This window comes from Protopterus annectens, chromosome 2.part1 (genome assembly GCF_019279795.1).
Source record: "Protopterus annectens isolate FY-2018-M chromosome 2.part1, PAN1.0, whole genome shotgun sequence".
NCBI lineage: Eukaryota > Metazoa > Chordata > Ceratodontiformes > Protopteridae > Protopterus > Protopterus annectens.
In genome coordinates, this window is record NC_056729.1 from 374786284 (window position 1) to 374810283 (window position 24000).

Genomic DNA, 24000 nt, shown 5'->3' on the forward strand with positions numbered 1-24000 from the left:
AATCAGCCTGTATTCTTGGATAGGATGGGGAAAATTGATTGGTTCCCTTAGACAAAACACTGTTAATCACTTTAGCTCACTTATCAATACATGAAGCTTATAAATAAGTACTGTTTACCTTAGTTATTTAATTGTACTGTCTGATACAAAGTAATTTATGGATTTTACCATTTTCCAAAAAGGAGGTATACTAAAATGCTGCATTCTGTAGTATTACATCTTGTCCTCTGTTCACAGATTATGTACTGACATTTAATTTCCCTTACAGATTTGTCTTCATTCTTAAATTATTTATAATTATAGAGTGAATGTTGAAAAAAGGTCTACAGACTAGTTGCCTTAACTGGTTAAGTGTGGCAGATGGGATAACAGCAGAACAAACCAAGACATGTTATGAAAGGTAATAGACTGCCAAAGGGAGTAAGACAGGTAGACTACGTGAAAACTTTCAGTCATTGAATTACTGTGATATGAGATATTACTCCAATGCAGTAGAGCAGGGGTGGAGTATCTACATGACCCATCAGCATCCTAAGTTTGATTAGCAGTCCTGTGTTATTCCTGAATTATTCTTAATATGACTGACACCTGCTAAAGCCCAGAGAGTTAATGGGAAAATATGTCAAGATATAATACAAACTGGCAGATACCCATGTATCAGTAGGCCTGTGGGTTTCATCTGCACTTATCTCATGTAACTCGGTTATGACAAGTACCAAGGACATATGAACCAGTCACAATGTGATTGGTGACTGGTTTGTCCAACGGTTGCTTATATATCACCTGGTATGGTGTCCACAGGGAAAGAGCAGATAAAATAACTGATATTATAACAGAGACTCAGGAGGTTTGTGGAGGTGAGAACCTAAAAGCAAATAGATAAAAATGAAAATCTATCTCTCTATGTGTTCATTTTATGTCCTCAAAATACTGAAATGACAGAATTCAGTATTTCAAGGCTATAAAGTCAAAACCTAAAAACAACGAAAACTCAGAAGTGTGAAATTCAAAATTTCGCACACTGGAAATTTTGAATTAATGCTTCTACTCCACACACACAAACATGCACACACACACACACACACACACACACACACACACACACACACACACACACACACACACACACACAGACACACAGACACACATGTACACCTTCCTCCCCACACACAAACACAAGCTGTCTACTGCATAAAAGCAGGGGGGCAAGCCTCCATGCATACCCCCCTACTTAAATATTCTAACTCCGAGGTCGCACTACATACAAGCACACGCAAAACACCAACACACAAGCTACATTCTCCTCACACACACACATCACAGCAACAAAACACACACCACAGCCCCTACCCAAAATTCTTAACACATACACACTTACCTGAATCCATAACCAAAGCGAAACACCAGAAGCGCTAATTCAAAACCTCCGGTATTCGAGGTTTTGAATTTTGCCCTTCTGATGTTTCGCTCTTTATAGGATTCTACTTTATGGGCTCGAAATACTGAATTTTGATATTTCAGTATTTCGAGCTTCTAAAGAGAATCCCTTTCTATGTATATACCTAAATGTACATACACATATATATAGTTCTGTTGTCTTGTTCTTCTGTAACTGATGCTTAAGTGAGCTCATCTTGCTTATATGTACAGTTTCATTTGGTAAATAGCAGTTTAAACTTCCACTTCTAATATAAATATAAATATATATTATATATATATATATATATATATATATATATATATATATATTATATATATATATATATATATATATATATTTGACTCACTTAACTTTGTGTTCCAGGAAATGAAAATAAATATATGGTTGAGGAACAGTAGTTAATTTCTCTAAGGAGCATTCTGTTCCTGCAGCTTTCACTTGTGAGGACCATATAAACCACCGAACTGCTGAGGAAGGTGCTACAGCTTTGAAGTGAGGAAAATGCTATGGCTTAGGAATGAGAATGATGCAGGAAAGAGCAAGTAAAATTTAAGAACACAGGCAAAATGAACCGAGTCTGAACAACTGGAGAAAAAGTAAGAAGCAGTGTGAACAGAAAACTTCCCAACAACAGTTGTGAGACAGAATGAATGTCTCAACAATTTAAAAGTGGAGTATACATGAATGACATGAGCGACAACTCAAATCATGCAAATAATTTGTTGTACATCACTACAACATGAAATGTGGCATTTGTTTACTGTGCCTACCCCTTTGTTCTTCCGTACCATAATTTAATGGTGGCACATTCTAGTAAAGTTTGTAATGTTACATTGCCTCACCTTTAAAGAACTAGGTCACAGTGCACATTCCAAACTACTCTGGACCTAAGGAAAAGTTTAAATCTTGGTTTATCCTGACTCCTAGTTATTCCTACTGCCAACTGCTGCAACGATGGGAGGATGGCAAAATGGTTAAGGTGTTTACCTTGCAGACACAAAGTGCAGAGTTTGATTCTCACATGGAGTCATTGGCTATGCTTAAAATGGTCTGCAAGAGCAATTAGCTTAATACTGATCTATGAACCTATGTTTACTCATTTAAGATTGATTTTACCCCTCCCAAAAGAAAAACAAATGCTGAAAAATAAAAATATTTGCTATAAGTTTAATTGCAATTTTCTTATCTCTGAACTTATTGTTGATTCTTCCCAACTGATATGCTACAACTGAGATGCAAGCAGAACTTCTCTGGCTATCATCATATTAGTCTGATTGAGTTACTTCTAGAATATTAACAGAATTAGAAGCAGAAAGGGACATGCTTTCCAGGAGGAAACATTTTAATTATGCTGTCTGTGAAGGACATTAATATAAATATGTAAATCTTTTTGAATGTTCCCCCCAAAATGCTTAACTCATACTAACAATATGCATAAGTTCAGAAAAATGTTTTAATACACGTGTGTTGTGGTATGTGCCAGGAAACAGTTTTGCTGCCACACCAATGTATTACAAAGGGTCGAGTTCATCATTCTGTTATACATTTTTCTCATCTCAGAATTCATTTACATGAAAATTATATTTTTAAAAGCCTCATCTAAAGTTTTTTTTTTCTGAAACATTCATACCAGACAATTGACATGAGGTAGGATGGATTAAAAAAAAAGAGGCACCGCACATATTTTAAGTACGTTTGCTTTAGGACTAATAAAACACTACAGTATTGGTGGTACATATGCTAACAGAGTTTACAACATTTTCAGAATAATTGACAGTTTTGTCACTGTAATTCTTAGAGTACAGCTCAGTCCCTGGCAACACATGCTTTTATTTGATAGGAGGAAAGCTGGCAACATCTTTATTTGTAATAAAAGTAATAAGACTGGCCTTTCCCATTGAAATAAAAAAACAAGCACACAGCAATCAATGATAGCAACACTTCTTCTGCTTTATATATCTTTTGTAATGATAAACATACTTTTGCCATTCTATTCTATTTTTCCATCACATCCTGTATTTAGAGGACTTAACAGTCCACAGTGCTACAGGAAGAAACAAAAAAAAAGTGATAGTTGGACCTGTCAAAAAATGACTATTCCATTAGCAAATTAAATTAAAAGCAGTGTTCAAATATAACTTATATTTAGTTCCTGTCAACAGTAAGTGTTTGCTTACGTACTGCCTCTTAATACATTTCCACACATTTTGTCTTTTCCTGTAAACAACACGTGCCATTATCTCCTTCTGTGGAGTTACTCCAAGCTACTAATAATACAAGCTACTAATAACACGTTGCAGCTGTTATTATGACGTTGTGAGAGTTCATTAGTTCTGTCATGACTATACTACTCCATTTTAAAACAAGGAAAAAAAAACGGACTGTATACATTTAAAAGAAGTACTGGCAATGCATATACTTTAGTAGACTGAAATTACACTTCATTGAAACTTACCATACCGAGACGAGATCACCAATGTTTGAATAAACCAAAGCGTCATATAACCGCATTTTTTTTTACAGAGAATGAAGGAACTTGGCCAACATTCAATGTAAAAACACACTGCAGTATGTCAACCCCCCCCCAACTAAATATACCAACTGTGGGATTGCAGTACAGTGGGGGAAAAGGGGAAATTTCCCCATGTTGGTTGTTATTGTTATTTAGCAAACAAAATGATTGTAATGAATGTGGTAGCATATTTTATCTTACCAGTTAAATGACAGTCAACACTTGCTATTCACAGTGACTGAAGTAGAACAGAAATGCAAAAATTGCAGCGTCATACAACTAACTTTATATTATTTTGTTTTATTCTGAATATTAAATGCCTTCATGCGTATTTCACTTTTTATTTCTTTATTAATAATCTGATGTTAGATGTACCTTCAGTAATTGGTGTGAATAGTTATTTTGTTCATAATCACATTTTTGTAAATGTTGTTTGGTGTTCTGTAATATTTCAGTAGCATCTGTTGCTTTTTTACAGTGTGCAATGATCAGAAAATTAGAGATGTTGCCAACAGGTTGAGAGACTGGTTTAAAGTACTTCATGAAAGTGGAATGGTGAACAAAAAGACCAAAGAAATACAGAGGCCTGAAAGATCAAGTAAGGAATCAACTATACTTATTATATATGTCTTTAGAGCTTCAGGTCTACACGGAAATGGAATTTTACAGTTACACAATTGTGATTTGTTTTAACAAAATGGTAATAATTAAACATTTTTATTCCTTGCAAATAAATCCTGTTTCTTACACTTGACATTCTTCAAAACAGTTCTATTAATATTCATGGAGGGTGTTGGATATTTCTGTGAGAATCCATTATATGGTCTTTTTTTATATTAGTTGTAGTATTTAAAATATACCATTATCTACCTATGCATACATACACACATTTCTTTCAATATTTGCATGAAGATTAGTTTTAAAGTTATGCACACTTTGTCTGCATTCTTTGTTTTTTTTTTTAATTGAGTCAGTCTTCAGCAAAGAAAGTTTCTTACTCCAGTATGTTTGAAAGCATTAAATTGCATGGCATCTCAATTCAGTATACATTTAACAACATGGTACAGAAATACCTACAGTCACTTTTGATTAGTTATGTTCAAACTTGTTATTTTTTAAAGAAATGTTTTTATTACATTAATATATTTGCAACATATACACAGAAAGGAAGAAATTCAATTTCACATATTGTTATACAGTGGTAGGAATACATTGAATCATCAAGGTAATCTTATACAATTAACACATTAAGAATAATAATATGTCAGTAGCAATATTTCAAGGTTATTGCAACAACTAAAGGTCTTATTATGATTTGTAGATCTTATTCTGATCACTTCTTTTTCAGTTTTGCATAGTATTTTTGATAAATTTAAAAATTCTTTGAACATAGGAACTAAGTTAAGTTTCCAACTTTTTTGTAATAATTTTTCAGGCAGCTGCCAAGAAACCCCAAAAAGAGTCTTTGCTCTTTGGCTTTTACAGGTACAAGAAGTGGAACATTTGTTCGTATTACTTATCTAGTTAAAGAACAATTATCAGAACATAACTCCTTAAAAAGTACTTATCTCTTTTCAATATACATTTAATTTTTCACAGTTAATAAATGTGTGTCCAGTCTGCTTCTGCATCTTTACTACATCTCCAACAAACTGAAGAAGTCATTTTACTAAACTTAGAGATTTTGTATGGAATAACAAACATTCTGTGTATTTATTTCCATATAAAACTTTCCACTGTAAATTTAGAGCAGTTTGACTTACTGATTTAAGTACCATAGCTTTATTCTTACCATCTGTGTGTACTGAGCAGAAAATGGCAGTAAAAATACCTTTGTAGTCCAAAAGTGTTCTTTTCACAAAATGTATACCAAAGTCCAAAGTATAAAAATAAACTCAATAAAACACACTGAATATGAAGTATCAGCAAAATACAAAAAAAAAAAAAAATCCAAGTACAAATCCAAGTACATCATTCATACTGTGAAGGGTTATTTTCCTGTTTACTGGTTTGTTTCTACTTCACATCATTCATGTGGATTTTTCCACAATTTATTCTTACCATCTATTGAGTCATTCAATCCAACACTATCTGAAAAGTTCCAGAATTGTGTATTGAAATTATTATTATTATTAGTAGTAGTAGTAGTAGTATTTATAATTAACTTATACAGCTTGGACAAGCTTCCTTTGTATGTTAATCAATTTTCGATAACAGCATTCATATATTCATATAATGGGGGAATAATGTTGTGTTCCTCTTCATGCATATTATCCACAAATTCATTTAATTTCTTACTGATGGATAATATTAACTGGTTAGCAGATTCATTCTACTTATATTCTTTCATTACATATTGTGGTGACTTAGCTTTTCCTTTTTCAAAGCAATCAGACAATAATACTAATCCATTCCTTTTTAATAAATTAATTTTAACATTGATCTGAGTTTCTTTAAATCTACAGGTATGTGCAATAAGAAATCAAACAATTTCCACTTGATTTTAATGGAGTTTAAAAAACATATTTATTAACTGTTTTAAGAATTGATTTCATATATGCAGAGTTTAAAGATTGAAATGAATTTCATTCTAAGGTAAATGTTGTTAACCATCTGAAAGGATTATTACATATTTCTAATTTATCATCTTTAATAAACTTATAAGAATTTAGTATAATCTGCTCCTGGATGGTTTTCCATTGACTAGTGTTGGTTGAGTCTATTCAGAGTATAGTACAGTTAAAACTTGCAGCAATAGAATGATATTCTACATCTGGGAAACTAGTACCATCATACTCCCACAATCTTATATGGTATCTATAAGCAATTCTCAGCTTTTATGATACCATAAGAATGAAGTTAACCTTTTTTCCATTTTCTTTAAAAGTTTTTTGTCAAATATTAAAGCTATTGAATGCAATATATATAAGATTGAGAAATATAATAATTTTAGTAAGCACCAACCTACCCTCAAAAGTAAAAAAAAAATTAATTCAATTTTTTTAATAAGAATTAACACTTCCTCAATTACTTTTGCAAAATTACTCATATCTGGATACATTTTTATTCCTAAATATTTATAATAAAAACTAAACCACCAGTTTGACCGAACAATGAAGGAAACCACCAGCAGTAGCGAAAAACACAGTTTAATATCACTTTTTTCTCAAAAGATTTCTCCAGAATTAAATAAAATGCACATAGCAGCATCCCCTTATATATCAAATCAAAATAATTACTTAATAAAATAATCAATTACTTAAAGTGCACTAGCAAAAGGAATACAGTCATTTAAAGGCACACATCTATTAACATAGCATAGCCAGCTCAGTTTAAAATCTTTAGTCCCCTATTCTTCAGAAAACATTTCATATTCACTGAATCATTAATACCAGATTTTTTTGTCAGCCCCTAACCTGAGCTGCCACATAGTTTCTCTTTCTTTAAGTTGGTCCTTATAGGACCCCCCCCCCTTATATTTCTAACTACATGTTCCAAGACAACAAACAGAAACTTTTTAAAACCACTAGATGTGGTGGAATGCTTAAATAGAGCATTGTTGATGTTCTTAGTTGTAATACAATAATAGTGCTCTTTAATTCTTTTACTAAGTGGTCGTGTGGACATACCTACATAAAATTCATTGCACACAGAACAAACAGCAACATAGACTATGCTACTAGTATTGCAATTGTATACACCATCACTGGAAAGTGTCCTGTTCAGACAGGGTAAACCAATACAGGGTCCCTCTAAAATAAAACGACATGAAGAACAAAAAACCCATTTATACATCCCCTTACAGCGTCTTCTGTTATCAGGAATACTGTTATATGTGGAGTCAGATTGTAAACATTTTTTTAAATAGTCAGTTTTTTTATATACAAAATTGGGTCTATCACCTACAACTTGTATTAATTCGCTATTTCCACATAAGATGTTCAAGTTTCTAGTAATAATGGACCTGAAGTTAAATGCATCAACAGACATATCCAAAATACAAGACGTACCAAAAGTATTTATGTTAGTGTTGTTAGAACTTGTATTGTTAACACCTGTGACTCCATGTGGCTTATTTTTAATAGTAGTAAAACCATTTTTCAAAAATCAGTAGCCCTTCTTGTTCTAATTTGATTAGCTAGTTTGCCAAGTAAATCTGAGGGGTAACCTGTAACCAAAAACATATTCTGTATCAAGCTGACTTCTGATTCAAAATCAGCTTCTTCAGAAATCATTTGTGAAGCATGAATAAACAGACCCTTCGGTATATTATTTTTCATAAAAACAGGATGGTTGCTCAAATAATGCAATTAACTATTAACAAAAGTCTCCTTCCTGTGTATTCCACTTGTGAAACAATTATTAGAAGTATCCCAAGTCAGGGTAACATCCAAAAAATGCATTGATAGCCCAGCATTCCCCAATACAAATTTAAAAAAAATCACTGGAATTATAAATACTGTCACAAAAAGAATGAACCTGGTCTATGCCACATTCCACAATAAAAAAAAAACAAATCATGCACATATCTTTCATAAAAATCAACATGATATTGCTCCATAATAGGTCTGAGAACACTATGCTCCCACTACCCAAGAACTACCCAAGAACTAGATTGGCGTAAGCCGGGGCCGCAGCGGACCCCATAGCTACCCCTCTTAGCTGCTTGTAAATTTTCTTGTTAAATAGAAAAAAACTGGTATTAATGATTCAGTGAATATTAAATGTTTTCTGAAGAATAGAAGACTGAAATTTTTAAAATGAACTGTCTATGTTATGTTATTAGATGTCTGCCTTTAAATGACTGTATTCTTTTTGCTAGTGCACTTTAAGTAATTGATTGTTTTATTAGGTAATTATTTTGACTTGATATATAAGGGGATGTTGCTGTGTGCATTTTATTTCATTCTGAAGAAGTCTTTTGAGACAAAAATGATATTAAACTGTGTTTTTCGCTACTTCTGGTGGTTTCCTTCATTGTTCGGTCAGACTGGTAGTTTGGTTTTTATTATTTTTTGCTGCTGCTTCATCCTTTAGACTGTTGTTTTTCCTATTCCTACATATTTGAATTAGTTTCCTTCCCAATTATATGTATATTTATCCTTAAATGTACTATCTAGTAATTGATTTAATGCTAAAATTTCATTTTTATTGCTATTAAATTTCAGCAGTGACACTTCTTGAAACCTTTCAATTTCTTCATCTCTTTCTTTGATCAAACAATTTAAATCTCCTGCAGTTAGTGCAAAATCATCTGCAAAAAGCTATATTTTAGATTGGCAATCTCTATTAATTGAGAATCCATCATTTTTTCCATTGCTTTTTATACTATTAGCTAAGGGTTTGATAACTAATGCAAATAATAAAGGGGGCACAAGACACCCTTGTTTTCTGTCTTTGTTTAAATTGAATAATTGAGAAATGTAAGACCCAACTTTAACATATGCTTTGGTGTCTCTATGCAGTTTTTTTAATATTCCAGTAAACTGTTCTGGAAATGCAAATGCTTCTGAAGTTTTAAAGTAGTTCCAATCTATAAAATCAAAAGCTCTCTCAATATCTAAGCTAAGTAGGGCCAATTTCTTGTTCATTCTATTTGCTAAGTCACTATAGAGGCATAAATCCTACTACTTTGCATCCCATGCACATAAGAATAATGAGTGAAGAACAATGACTTATCTTCTGCTTTTATGAGTAGATCAACTAAATTATTGTTACTAATACATCTATTTTAGTGCATTAGCTAATACCAGCATTTTCAATTTCTTTTGTTTACTTATATCTTCTTTAATAGAGATGTAGTTAAAATCCCATGCTAAAAATAAACTACCCTTCCAATCACTTTGTTGTAAGAATAGTATAATATTTCTGAAAAAAATGTTTTTGTAGTGGTAAAACAGTGAAATTGCAATTAATGTAGCTCATTTTGTTCCATAAATGTTGTTTTAAATTGTTAAATGTATCTACAGAAATCCCTCTTATTACATTGTTAATACCTCAACAATCTCGACAAACATCAAAAATTGAAGAGGTACTAATTCTCTGCACTTTAATAACATCCTGACTTAGATATAGTGACCAATCCTGTCATGATAGTAAACACTGGAAACATCTGGAGATATTTAAAAAAGGGAGAAATGAACCTTGAATATCATAGATTATCACAGCTGCCTGCTTACCTATGCAGTGTTAAAATGCACAGTGCTCCTAGTTCAGAAGTCAGTGGCACATCATTTTACAAAGTATGATAGTTGTGTTCATTTAGCTTGTAGTTTGGGTTGAATGTGATGTTATAGTGATGAATAATGTCAAGCTACTGAGTCACAGGTAAATTGTACAATGTGTCACAAATGAAAAATCTTAAATGCTTTTGTGATAATGAGTATGAAATATTGGTTTCAAAGTTGTTCTAAATAAAGAACTGCGTACATTGCAGAGCATTTTAATAAATAAAGTGGCATGTATACTGAGTATTTGACAGATATGCTAATATAAAACTAGGGCACAGTGAAGATATGTTTTCCAGCATAATTATAATTTCTGTCTTTCGACTGTGACATCACTAATTTCTGGAATGGACTACGTATACAGTGTGAAACTACAGGTTATGCAAAACCATGAGACTAGCAAATTGTATCTGGTACCTGGTGGGGCACCTTCTTTTAGAAACTGACAAAAGTAAAACATGTTAGAATGTAATATTTCCAAAATAATTCAGACTGCAACAAATGTACATTGTTTGAAGTAAATTAGGGTAGCAAACAGTTTCAGAATGTTATCACTTATATTCCATTTCAGTAGACAGTAGGGAACATATACTGTTCTAATGGTGGTAGAAAATATTTGGTGCAGTAGATAGTGAAGATAAATGTGCTGGACAGGTTTCATCATTTATCTTCACTATCTACTACATGAAATAATTTGTACCAGCATCAGCACATCAGTTTGACTTACTCCTAACATTTCCTTCTCCTATTTTCCTTACTCTGTCTATGAACCTCTTATTCCTTATTATACCTTTCTAGATACTGCAAGTCCCTCACTCTCAAATAATTTTCCATTACTCCTTTTCCTTTTAACTCTAATTTCCCTTTTTAAGATATCAACATTTTCTACTGCTGGAATCCACTTTAAAAAAATATCAACATTTTCTATATCTGGAATCCTCTTTAAACTGCCCCCTCCATCTTCTACAAACTGTAGTAAAATACTGAGTTTGCAATACAGTTTCCATATTTGTAAAACTGATTTATTTCTTATATTCATAATGGAGGCATGTTGTGTGGTTGGGTGGGTGTTCGAACGACATGCGTAAATGAATGTGCCTTTGTTGAAGGTTGAACGTCGAGCTGGCACCTCGGCGTTCGTGAAAATCAACTGCCAATCATTAGCGGACCGGAGTTCCGCTGTGGCAAACCCTAATTGGGAAAAAGCCAAAAGACAACAACAACAACATGATGGAGGCATGTTTAACACGGACAAATGTAAAATTAACTATTTTCCCTTATGCCTCTGTAAATAATACATAATTCATGCATATATACCAATAATAAGCAGATGACAAATCCATATCTGTTACTTTCCTCATGGAATGCTGTGATGCCCAAACACTGGCCCAGTAATCAAGGAGCCTCAATCCTCACCACTAGCAACAGTGGGGAATGTACACACTGGGAGGACGACAAGTACACACACACAGTAAAGTGCAATTTCCCTTAAGAGTACACAGAGATCAATGTCAGTTTGGGGCTGGTTTCTCCCTCTTTCTTCAGATCCCCAATAAGACTCCCCACTAGCACAGCTATAGAGTTGAGATCTCAGCTGAGTGGCCGAGGTAAGACCTCCAGCACCCTCCCTGTCCAACTAGTGCTTCATGTCCCTGCCCAAGTAGCTGACACACACACATACATACACACACTTTGAGGTTTGATTTACACAGACACACACACACACACACACACACATGCACACACAGACACACACACACACACACACACACACACACACACACACACACACACACACACACACACACACACACACACACTCACCAGGGAAAGTCTGGCACAGATTTATTAGCTATACCCCCTTCTGCCCAGCCTATAAGGTAGTTTCCACCACCACCAGCCACTACTTATCAGCTACTTTAAGGCCCCTTAGCAAAGGGTGTCCAATCTTACCATCTAATGTTACCATTAATCCAAATCATAGTCAAGAGCCAGGCAATTAGGACGGGCCTGTACCGTGTCATCAAATAGATATGCAAGTACTCTAAGAGCCGAAGTATTTCTCACAAATATCAGCCACAAAAATAGGTTTAAATGCATTTAATTATAAATAATAAAAAACAAGACAATATCCAGTAAGTAAAAAGTTACATCAGAGTTCAAAATCACAGAAAATATTTAAAACAACATTGCAGGACAGTTTCAAATAAATAAAGAAAATATATAAGCTATACTTTACCGTATTCCTATCTCAATCTAAACGAGGTACTGTGCCCTAAAAACTTACTTACAGAACAACATGCAGGCAGAAGTGGTGAGTGGATGTTTCCATGTCAAAGATAAAATACAAAATGCACTCTCTCTCATGGAGTTCTTAAATTAATATCTCAAATATTGCTGCTGGAATACTTGAAGGATGACAGCACTTTTGCCATCTGACTATCCCAGGTGAAACCCCTGTTTCTAGAAACTGCCAGCAGTTTAGCATCTCCCTGTGAAAAATACATGTATATCAGATCTTTGCAAAGGCTGGAAGACATGAAACAATAAAACAACTTCTAGACATTCTGTCTCTTTTCTACATTGAAACTAACGTTTATAGCACAATCATAAAACAATTTACTTTCAACTATTTTCTTGAAGTTTTGCAAGTTAATCCTCTATGTTCTAGTTGCCACAGTTAAAACATATACATTTACACATGTACAATAGTTTATATACATTTCTATTCTAATCCAGCAGGGTACACTGTGGTCACACATCTAGGATCAGTACTGTACTAACCCTGTTCAACACACACTTTTTTACCAGCAGTTTAATATACACATAACATACAGTTCTAATACATTTGTAAGACAAGCATATGAATCATGTTGACATTCACAAATGACATATAATTATTTGCAAAATTCCAGATAGCTGGGCTGGCAGTATTTCATTTTGTGACATTCCCCCACCCCCCCTGAAAACTCAAGCTAGTTTTTCAAGTGACCCTTGAGAAACATTGATTGAGTGGTTTGAACCTATGTTGGGAATACCTTTCCCCAGTCCTTGTCTTGAGATTGTAGCTGCCTTGGCATTGCTGACCCAAGTACAGTGCTGCACTGTCTCATCACATACCTGCAACCCTAGGCTCCACCATAATAATTTGGGATTTGGCTGGCTGGCTTCCTGTAGCCAAAGAGACCCCTTAGACTCCTCCTGCCTTGTTCTGCAAATACAAGCACCAGGGCCTCCCTATCATGGCAAGGTTTCATCATGCTAACATGGTCCAGTTTGTGCCCCTGCCTTCTGCCTAGCAGTTCTACCATATAATTAACATCACTGACCTTCCTTAACACCTTGAAGGATCACTCCCAAACTGCTTGCAGCTTGTTGTGTCTGACAGGAATGAGAAGCATGACCTGCTGTCCCACAGCATACTCTCTAGCTCGAGCATTCCTGCCATACCAGGCCTTTTTCTGCTGTTGGGCTTGTGCCAGGTTTTCCTGGGCCAAGCCCATGAGCTCCCTGAGCCTTGTCCTGAGGTTTAGGACATATGCCATAACAGCTCCTTGTGGTATTCACACTCATGCTCCATTCATCTTGAATCAAATCTAGATGTCCCCTCACTCTGTGCCTGTACAGCATCTCAAAGGGTGAAAATCCTGTGGATTCCTGGGGCACCTCTCTGTAAGCAAATAACAGTTGGGGCAAAGATTTGTCCCAGTCCCTCTTAAACTGGTCTGCAAATGCCCATAGCATGGTCTTGAGTGTGAAGTTTGACCTCTCAACCAAACCATTAATTTGAGGATGCTATGGGGTGGTCATTGGGTGCTTCACCCCACAGGGCTTTCACAGACAAGCCAGCAGGTATGATGTGAAATTGGCACTTCTGTCAGTCAGTATTTATTTTGGGAAACCTACCCTGCTGAAAGTCTTTAACAAAGCATTTGTCACTTATGCTGCCTCAGTGGAGGATAGGGCCACTGCTTCAGGGTATCTGGTGGCATAATCTAATACCTCTAGGATATACGTTTTCCCTGTGGAACTTGGGATACTCAGAGGCCCCACAATATCCATAGCGACCCTCTGAAATGGCTCCTCAATCACAGGCAAATTTATCAAAGGAGCTTTCACCTTGTCTCCTGCCTTGTCTGGCTTTTGGCACTGGTCACACATCCAGCAGTACCCTGTTACATCTCTGGAAATCCCAGGCCAGTAACACGTCTACATATTATGTCTCTTTGTATGTTTTATGCCCATATGACCTGCAAATGGAATATCATGGGCTATGGATAGAAGTGCCAGATGGTAGGCTCTGGGCACTACCAACTGCTGTAGTCTCTCACACTCTAGCCCTCCCTCAGGAGTCCATGCTCCATAAAATAACCCTTTGTCCCAGTATACAGATTCCCCTTTCCCTAGAGAATCAGGTGCCTCACTGGCTACCTCACTCAGGCCTTGTAATGTAGGGTCTGATAGATGAGCCTGTCTCAACTCTCTCTCTTTGTAAACCTTCCCAGTTCCCCTTCCACAGGAAGTCTAATATTCTTTGACAGCGGTGCATCACTGTCAGCCTGAGTAATATTACTCACCTCTGCCCTTGCAGTTACTCTGTCCAAGGAAACATCAGTACTCAAAAGCAGCTGTAGCTCACCTTCAGTCTCACTGCTACATGGAATGGGGTCCCTCCTAAATCTCTGACTGGAGTAGACTGCCCAAGCAAGTAGTGCTCCTCTTTAACCATTGCAGAAATCACAATGGTTAGGTCAGAGGCTGTGTCTGTATTAGCAGTGGCCTGTTCCCATTTACTAAGATAGGATATAACATCTTGGAGTAGTTTGGCACCCTTGTTGTCTTGAGAAAACTTACTGCTGACATTCTGTCCTTCCCACTTACTGGCTGTCCCACCTTTTGTTCCCCACCTTGACTCTGTGGACATCTATATGCTACATGGCCCAACTGGTTCCATTTAAAACATTTAACCTTTGGTCCTGGATGTGTACCTGGACTAGTGGCTTCCCTTGCTACTAGCAGACTCTGTTGGGGTAGTCTGGGATGCCCATCATGGGTTCCCATAGACCCATGAGAAGCACTGGGTAAACATTTCCTGTGCAGTGATGCCCTGCTTGCTAGGAATAGGTCTCCCTTTTTCCCCAACTCCTCTGCTGTGTTACATTCTCTATCTGCTAACCAAATTCTCATGTCCTCAGCCAATGTGCTAAAGGCTTGTTCCCTCACCAAATGGTCTGCAGCAGTGCAAAAGTACTGCCCTGACATCCACTCACTCATCTATGAAAGTAAGTGCTTAGTTCACCAATATATTCACACACACTTTCATCTTCCTTGCGTCTACGCTCATGAAACTTTTTTCTATAAGCTTCAGGTGTTAACTTAAAACATTCCTCAACAAACAATTTTTGACTGGATTATAACTTAAGCAATCAGTATCTGACAATTTAGAAATAGCAGCTACAGTTTTACCATGGAGTAAGGGGGTCAGGAACCGTACCCAGAGCCGTTGGAAAACATTACACTGTTTACCTACCCTTTCAAACATATGAATGAAACTATCAAAATTATCACCCTCTGTAAATTATGGAAGAAATTTACTGACCTTTGTGGCCTCTGGGGTTCAGTTATCCCCTTCCCCATTACCTCCATGACCCTGGCAAAGTGTCAGCATCTCCTTTTCTTGTTGTCTCTGCCTCTCATTGTCCTCCACTTCCAGATGTTTCATGTCTCTCCGTTGCTCCTATTTCCATATGTTTTTCCTCCATTTCAAGTCTGTTTAACTCCTGACAGAGTATTAAGTCTTCTGTGGAAAGGTTGAACTCTCCATTTTCTGAGAGTTGTACATCTCCATGGCCAGTCTGATTGTCCTCCTGGTGTGATGCAGCTGTGAGTAAAGCTGCAGTCATGTCTGTTTTAGTCAGGTTGGCATGCACTAGTCCTTTAGCCTGACACATTTCAGCCAACTGGCTCCTTGTCAGCTTGCCATACTCCTCTACTGACATGTTTGCCTGCTGTCCCTGACTAACAGTTCTTTGTGTCCCTACCCAAGTAGTTGACACACGCACACACTTTGAGGTTTGATTTACACACACACACACACACACACACACACACACACACACACACACACACACACACACCTGGGAAAGGCAGGCACAGGTTTACTAGCTATGCCCCCTTCTGCCCAGACTGTAAGGTAGTTTCCACCTCCACCAGCCACTACTTATCAGCTACGTTAAGGTCCTTAGCAAAGGGTGTCCAATCTTACTGTGTAATGTTACTATTAATCCAGATAGTAGCTTGACCAAGTGCCAGGTAATTAGTACTGACCTGTACAGTGTCACCAAATAGATATGCAAGTACCCTAAGAGCTTAAATAGGTCTTACAAATATCAGCCACAATGACAGGTTTAAATACATATAATAATAAATAATAAAAGAACAAGACAATACTCTGTAAGTAATAAGTTACATCAGAGTTCACAATCACAGGAAATATTTAAAACAAGATTGCAGGACAGTCTCAAATAAATAAAGAAAACAAATAAGCTATACTTTACTATATTCCTGTCTGAATTGAAAAGAGTTACTGTGCCCTAAAAACTGACTTACAGATCAACAAGCAGGCAGAAGTGGTGAGTGGATGTTTCCATGTCAAAGACAAAATACAAAATGCCCCCTCCCCCCCCCCCTCTCTCAGAGTTTTTAAATTAATATCTCAAATATTGCTGCTGGGATACTTGCAGGATGACATCACTTTTGTCATCTGACTATCCCAGGTGAAAACCCCCGTTGTTAGAAATTGCCAGCATTGTAGCATATCCCTGTGAAAAAAATACATACCTCTCTGATCTTTGCAAATGCTGGATGACATAAAACAATAAAACACTTACAAAACAATGCAGAAGGCACCCTAGCTCCAGACAGCCTGTCTCCTTGCTACATTGAAATTAACTTTTATAGCACAGTCATAAAGCAATTTAATTTCAGTTTTTTTTCTTGAAGTTTTGCAAGTTAACCCTCTTTTAGTTCCCACTGTTAGAACTATGTATATTTACACAGGTACATTACTTTATATACATGTCTGTTCTTATCCAGCACAGTATGCTGTGGTCACACATCTAGGTTCAGTACTGTCCAAACCCTGTTCAACACACACTTCTGTACCACCAGTTTAATATACACATAACAAACAGTCCTAATACATTTGTAAGACAAGCATACGAATCATGTTGGTATTCACAAATGACATATGATTATTTATAAAATTCCAGATAGCTGTGCTGGTAGAATCTCCTTCTGTCACGCGTCTATATAAATCATATTAATATTTACAAATGAAAAATAATTATTTACAAAATTCCAGATAGCTGGGCTGGCAGTATTTCATTTTGTGACAAATGCAATCATAGAACGCACTTACTCTACACATGTCAACTTTTTGACTGCTACTTTATCAACATTCTCTGTTTTAAGCTTGGTTTACTCTAACATTCTGAGTGGAACATGAAAAAAGTCCATCTCAATGAATATTCTATTACAATTAACAAATTGAGAATAAAACTACTCCAGGACATTTCGGAATACCGGGATAATGCACACTTAGGAATTAAAATAATTTTGTACCCCTTCATACTTTATCTCTGATTTAAAGTTTTCAACTTAGAAAGTTACATATAATATGCAGATTATATTTTCTTTATATTTTATAATATTTAGTTATGTATTTTTACAACCATCCATTCTTCAGGGTTCATTTGTCTGATGTAAGTCAGCTATATCTGATTTTGTATGCATCCCTGGTTTTGCCTCAGAATTTCATCTTTCCTTCAAATAAAATATGTGATTTTATGGCAAAAGAGTTACATTTACACAATTATGTCGGACACAGTTGTTATTGAGAAAATGCACATTAATGGACATTCTTTTATTCTTCAGCTTCATAAATGTGTAATACCAGTATTAAAAAAGTTTCACATATGGCCATTGTGTTTCCTAATTTCCAGGTTTTTCACCAGTTCTTGAGAAACGTTTTTGAAATGTATTTCCTTCCCTTACTAGCCCTGACTCATACCCACTACCAGCATCTGTAAACTCCAATCCCACATTTTTGATATTCCATCTCTTTTTCTTCCACCCAAAATGGGGTTATGGGTATTTTCTAGTTATCATGTACAAAGGTATGTACTGATGAAACAATGCGTAAAGGACTGTACTTTATTCATCATCATTATTTTGAGGATGATAGCTAGTTTCTCCCCTGGATTTAATGGAATAGTGTTGCCTAATTGATATAATGACAAATATTTCAACACAAGTTGTACTTATTCTTTCCTTTCAGTTGTTTATCTCAAATATATCCGGGATCTTTTGACTCTATGCCGACTCATTTCTTACCCTTGATAAGAAACATAGCTAGTGGCCTTCCAAACTTGTCTTATGACATCCATAATTTGTTTATGGATCTAACTCATGTCAAGTGCATAATGAAACTGAACTGATTTATGAATTTCATAGTTCACGGCCTTTGAAGTGTGTTAAGCATTTGTATATGTTAATGACAGTAGCGATATATCAATTTAAAAAGAGATATGGATGTAGCAATGAGTACAAGGAAATGATTCATAGCTTGGGATCATAGCAGAAGATATGATTTCTATGTATCTGAAACATATGCAACATTACAATGTGTTTGGATTTAAAAATAAATGTCATGTGTAGGGCAGTTAACTAGCTATCGTTATTAGTGCAAAGTACTATGAAACTGCTTATATATGTAGAAACTGCTGTTAATCTGTTTAACATTCGGCTTGAATTGTTCCATTTGCTTCTCTCGTTCTTCCTCTCTGATATTTGTAACATTATCATATCAGCTATTGGCAAGCCATGTTGTGCTTTTTGCTTTGCTTACTATATATATTTAGTTCACTTACCCTATCAGTATGAACTACAAAAGTAATTTACTGATAACTATATTAGTGTTGATTTAACTTAAAAATACTGATCCATATCCATAATGTATAATATTTAGGGAATTTAAGTAACCACAAAACTGAAAAAAGGCAGCAGTATCATTTAATTTAGGAAGAAGACAAAGAAGTAATTGAACAGTGGCCCTGGCTGAGAAAATATAACTGGTTCAGTCAGTAAGGAGGCAGAACTTTTACAAGTGCATGAGAGAAGAAAGAACAAAATGAAAAGTGAAATGTAAGAGACTAAATCGAAAGGGGCTAGAAATGTAAAAAAAAAACACAGGATAACTGGTCATTAAAGAATGCATAACTTAAGATAGTCAAAGCAATGGCACCTAGTGGTATTACCCTAGCTTTTAAAATAATAATAATAATAATTAATGCTGGAAACTATTAACTTGCCAGTTTTTCCTCAGTCATAAGTACAACAGGAAGATTTTGCAAGAAACCTATTTTAATAAAGCAGAAATTACCATACTTTGGGCCTTCTTAGATTCTCAGCAATACATTGAGCACAAGACCCCACAAAATATTAGAGAACAACATGATATTCTCAGAAAGTGAGATGTAAAATATGCTAGACCAAACAACAACAACATGGAGTTTGTTAGTATCAAACGGTTCTTACCGACAGGAGACCAGTTATGAGACCTATTTATTAGTTGCACAAGAGATACTGCAGAAAGTCTACACGAAAATGTATCCCTACCATTTGTCAAGTATAAATTGTATGAAACTTGCTCAAACTTGAACAAGATGCACATGATCCCTGTTTTTAATAGATTAATAGAGAATAATTACTGATGCAGATTCTGTTATACTGTTGGCACTGAATAAAATTCTTAACTTTCTTTGTGTTGTGATGGGAAAGTATATATCTAACTAAGACAGGTGTGGGGACAAAGGTCCTCCCTTATGTTGATGGGAAAGAAGTTACGCCTGTAACATAAATGTATTTTATAATTTTCTGTCTTTCATTTTTTTTTTCATCTGGATGAAGTTTCATCTACTTTATCCTGGTATAACTTTAGAAGATAACTTACTGTTTCACACAACCGGTGGGCTGTATTGCTGATCCGTAAAAATATATAGAAATGCTAGAAAGCAAAGGAATGTTCAAAATGTGGTAGCAGTGCAGAAAAGTCCTAAATAATTAGACTGCATAACAGTAAAGGGCAAACAAGAGCATTGGTCTAGAGCAAGCAGCAATAGCATTAAAAGGAGAAGAAGTGTTGGGACATTAATATCAGATGTAAAAGTATGTAAGTACTGTTACAAAGTGGCAAAGAAAGCACTGTTACAAAGTAGCAATGAAAGCACTGCTACAAAGTGGCAAAGAAAGCACTGTTACAAAGTAGCAATGAAAGCACTGCTACAAAGTGGCAAAGAAAGCACTGCTGCAAAGTGGCAAATAAAGCACTGATACAAAGTGACAAAGAAAGCATTGTTACAATGTGGCAAATAAAGAAGAAGACATTGACTTGACACCAGTGAAATATAATGTGCCAGATTCCAGGCAAGTTACTCTCTGTAATTCTACCCTGATTACAAAAGACCTGCTCTCAGTATAAGTGACTTACTTCAGTGTAAGGTCAATCTATAAACACCCTTGCTAAACAGACCACATTCCAGAAGACCTGCTGCTGTCAGCCTGCTATCAGTGTAAGTTGCCACTTGCACTGAGAACAAGTTTTTTGAAATCAGACCCAATGTATGTTATCCCTCTCTGTAGCAAGTTTCTAATACTCCATCTAAAGTCCTAGGTGCATTTCTGTTATAGAAACAGCTAAGTATGTTGAGGCAACTCACAGAATTTTACCAGATATGCACTTTGAAAATCTAGATGCGGGTCACAGATTTATGTACTACTACACTGGTGTTCCCTTACTGTAAAGTACTTCTTTCATAATAAATGCAGCATACATAAGCCTATGGACATAGAAGAGACATGCATGTTTAGCTCAATGAGGAAGACACTGTCCCACAAGAAAATACCTGGAAGTGCACTGGACCTTTGCAGCATACAGACTTATAATAAAGAGGAATGGCAGTGTAACCATCAGACAGAGCTTTGCTGTTGGAGTAACCTTATGAAACTGCATTGCAGGGGATCGGACTGTACTACAGTTCAGAGTGTTGTGAATTTTAGTATGGGGACTATGGCATCCCTAAATGTACATTAGCATTTTGCTGTACTGTACATGCTTCCAAAGCATAAATTATTTATTACTCATAAATAACTATAGAGCTGGGGTTGTGATGACAACATATCAGCTTTTGGGCTTGTGCTATGCATAGCACATTTATCATTTTAAACAAAAATTGATATTACAGCTGAGTGATCTTAGACTTTGAAGAAAACAGTCCAGCTAAGCATTCATAATAGAGTGGACATTCTTGATGACACCTTCAGCAGTGATTTACCAAAATAAGATTTTATAATATAGTAATATAATGAGTAATATTAAACATCCCTTGTGGCCTTTTTTTATTCTAGTGTACTACTTTTTCTTCAGTCTGTCTCTGAGTTAAAACGGAATTACAAATTGCAAATAAAAGGCTATAGTTTAACTCCACATTTAGTAGTTATACCTTCAGGCTAACCAAGGACATAAATAGTCTTGTTTTTTCCATGAAAACATTTTTAATTTGATATTAATATATGCATTTGAAAGCAAATACTGAACATAAAACATCCCAGTAATTTAAGTTTCCAAACAAAGCCATTAGTAATGTATGCTATGAACATTATGCACTGCTATTTATATCTGTTCCTGACATAAATCACAAGTTTCATCTACATATTACGCATTCAGGTAGCTGTCTCTCAAAACAGCATGTTTTCTCATATCATTACATTATCTCTTTCTTCCCTTCATTTGCCAGCTACTTGTTTTTGTCATAGTGGTGTACTTACTCTGGTTAAATCAGCCATTTAATAATAGAACAATTTCAGTAACACTTAAAAGCAACTGAAAACATAATTACACATTACCATTCAAAAGGACAGCTTGTTTCAAGCTATGTAGAATGCGTACTGATGCATATATAGTATCCTTTTATTCCATTGATGATGTATGCAATTCCATACAAAAATTATCAGCACTATGAGTATTAATCCATGTGAATGCTAGGACTTTCTGGCTACCTTCTAACAGTTGTGACAGTTTAGGCGACCAGCACTATATCAATGTAATTTCATACATTTTATGTTTGTATAGTAATCCTCTGTCTGTGTATAGTAGCCATCATGCCATTCTAATATTGTTTCACCTTTAGTCATATACCACATTAAATACATGTTAAAATAGAAATAGTACAGTATAGCCCTCTGCCAGACATTGTACTTGTTTCTACACATAATAGCTTCCTTCTCGTAATGGAAGTAATGCAGATAAGATTGATAAAATCAAGGTGCTCAACTGATCTCGTACCTCACATGCACATTGAATACCTTTTACAAAGTGGCATAAATGTATTCATTTTTATTTATTTTACATTTGTTAACCAGGATGGTCTGACTGGATGAGGTCCATTTACAGCAGAGGCCCGGGGAGAAAAGCTCCACTTAATTAATACAACAGACAATCATAATAATACATAATATAAAGTGAAGACTTTGTTATTGAGCAGTATTTTGTGCATAATAGAACAGTGCACAAAGAAAGATCATATCAGCAGTATGGGTCTACTTCATTTCACCTAACTTCCAATTCACTGACTCCCATTTGACTGAGACCAAATGACTGAAATTTCATTTCACTGACACTTCATTTCACTGACAGTTCATTTGACTGACAAGTATTATTAGCAAGAAAATGGAATATGCCCCCTTCCCCACTGTAGTGCGACCCTGGAGTTAGAATATATAGTTGGGGGTGTGGGCGAAGCCCCCACTTACTTTTCTTTTACTAAGCAATATTATATCAAAACTTAACAATATCATATGAAATGAAGTGGGGGGCTGTGCCCCACACCCCCAACTATATATTCTAACTCCAGGGTCACACTACAGTGGGGAAGGGGGCATATTCCATTTTCTTGCTAATAATACTTGTCAGTCAAATGAACTATCAGTGAAATGAAGTGTCAGTCAAATGAAATTTCAGTGAAATGGGGTCAGTGAAATGAAAGTCAGTGAATTGGAAGTTAGGTGAAATGAAGTAGACCCCAACAGTATATATAAGTGAACATTAAGTTAGTCATCAAAATATAAAGACAGAGATCACAACATTTCCAAATGTCAAGAGATACCATTTATTACTTCCATTTTTACTGAGAGAAAGATGGTGGTAGCATACACATGGACATAGCCAAGAGCTAATAAGATGAGCCTCAAGGGAGCTTTTGAATTGTTTGGTATTCGGTGCAGAAGTCAGTAAGGGAGTGAGGTTATTCCAATTTTTTGCTATACTGTGAGAAAATAGAGCTTTATCTGCTATGTTGTTGGCTGTGGAGATAGAGAGGAGTGATTTGTTGGCAGAGCGGAGTGGTCGATTTGGAATGCAGTTAGTCAGTAGTTCCCTAAGGGCTGGAGTTTTTTCAGGATATTTTAGGTTGTTATAAGCTATGACTAGTTGGTGGTAGATTAATAACTGTGGGAGCTCAAGCCACTGAAGTTGCCTAAGAGGTATACAATGGTGTGTTCTAAAGAGGGAATTTTTTGCAAACTTGGTGATTTTGTTATAACACGACTCAAGTTTCTCCAGGTCAGATTTTCTTACACAGGTCAGAATAGGTGCTGCATACATGAGTGTGGAAAGAAGGTGGGTTTGAGCTAGGGTGACCTGAGCTTGATCTGATAGAAAGTCTTTTTGTCTGTATTGGGACCCCATTTTTTGTGTACCTTTT

At 35.7% G+C, this 24000-nt stretch overlaps 1 protein-coding gene across 2 annotated transcripts in view; it reads left to right on the top strand.

Annotated features, from left to right (window-relative positions):
• SPOCK3 (SPARC (osteonectin), cwcv and kazal like domains proteoglycan 3) overlaps positions 1–24000 on the top strand; it is a 2692952-nt gene that overhangs the window by 2217321 nt on the left and 451631 nt on the right. For both annotated transcript variants that reach the window (XM_044062207.1, XM_044062208.1), the window contains exon 8: positions 4432–4551. In XM_044062207.1, coding sequence (XP_043918142.1) covers positions 4432–4551 — 120 coding nt within the window. The remainder of the gene's footprint in view (positions 1–4431; positions 4552–24000) is intronic.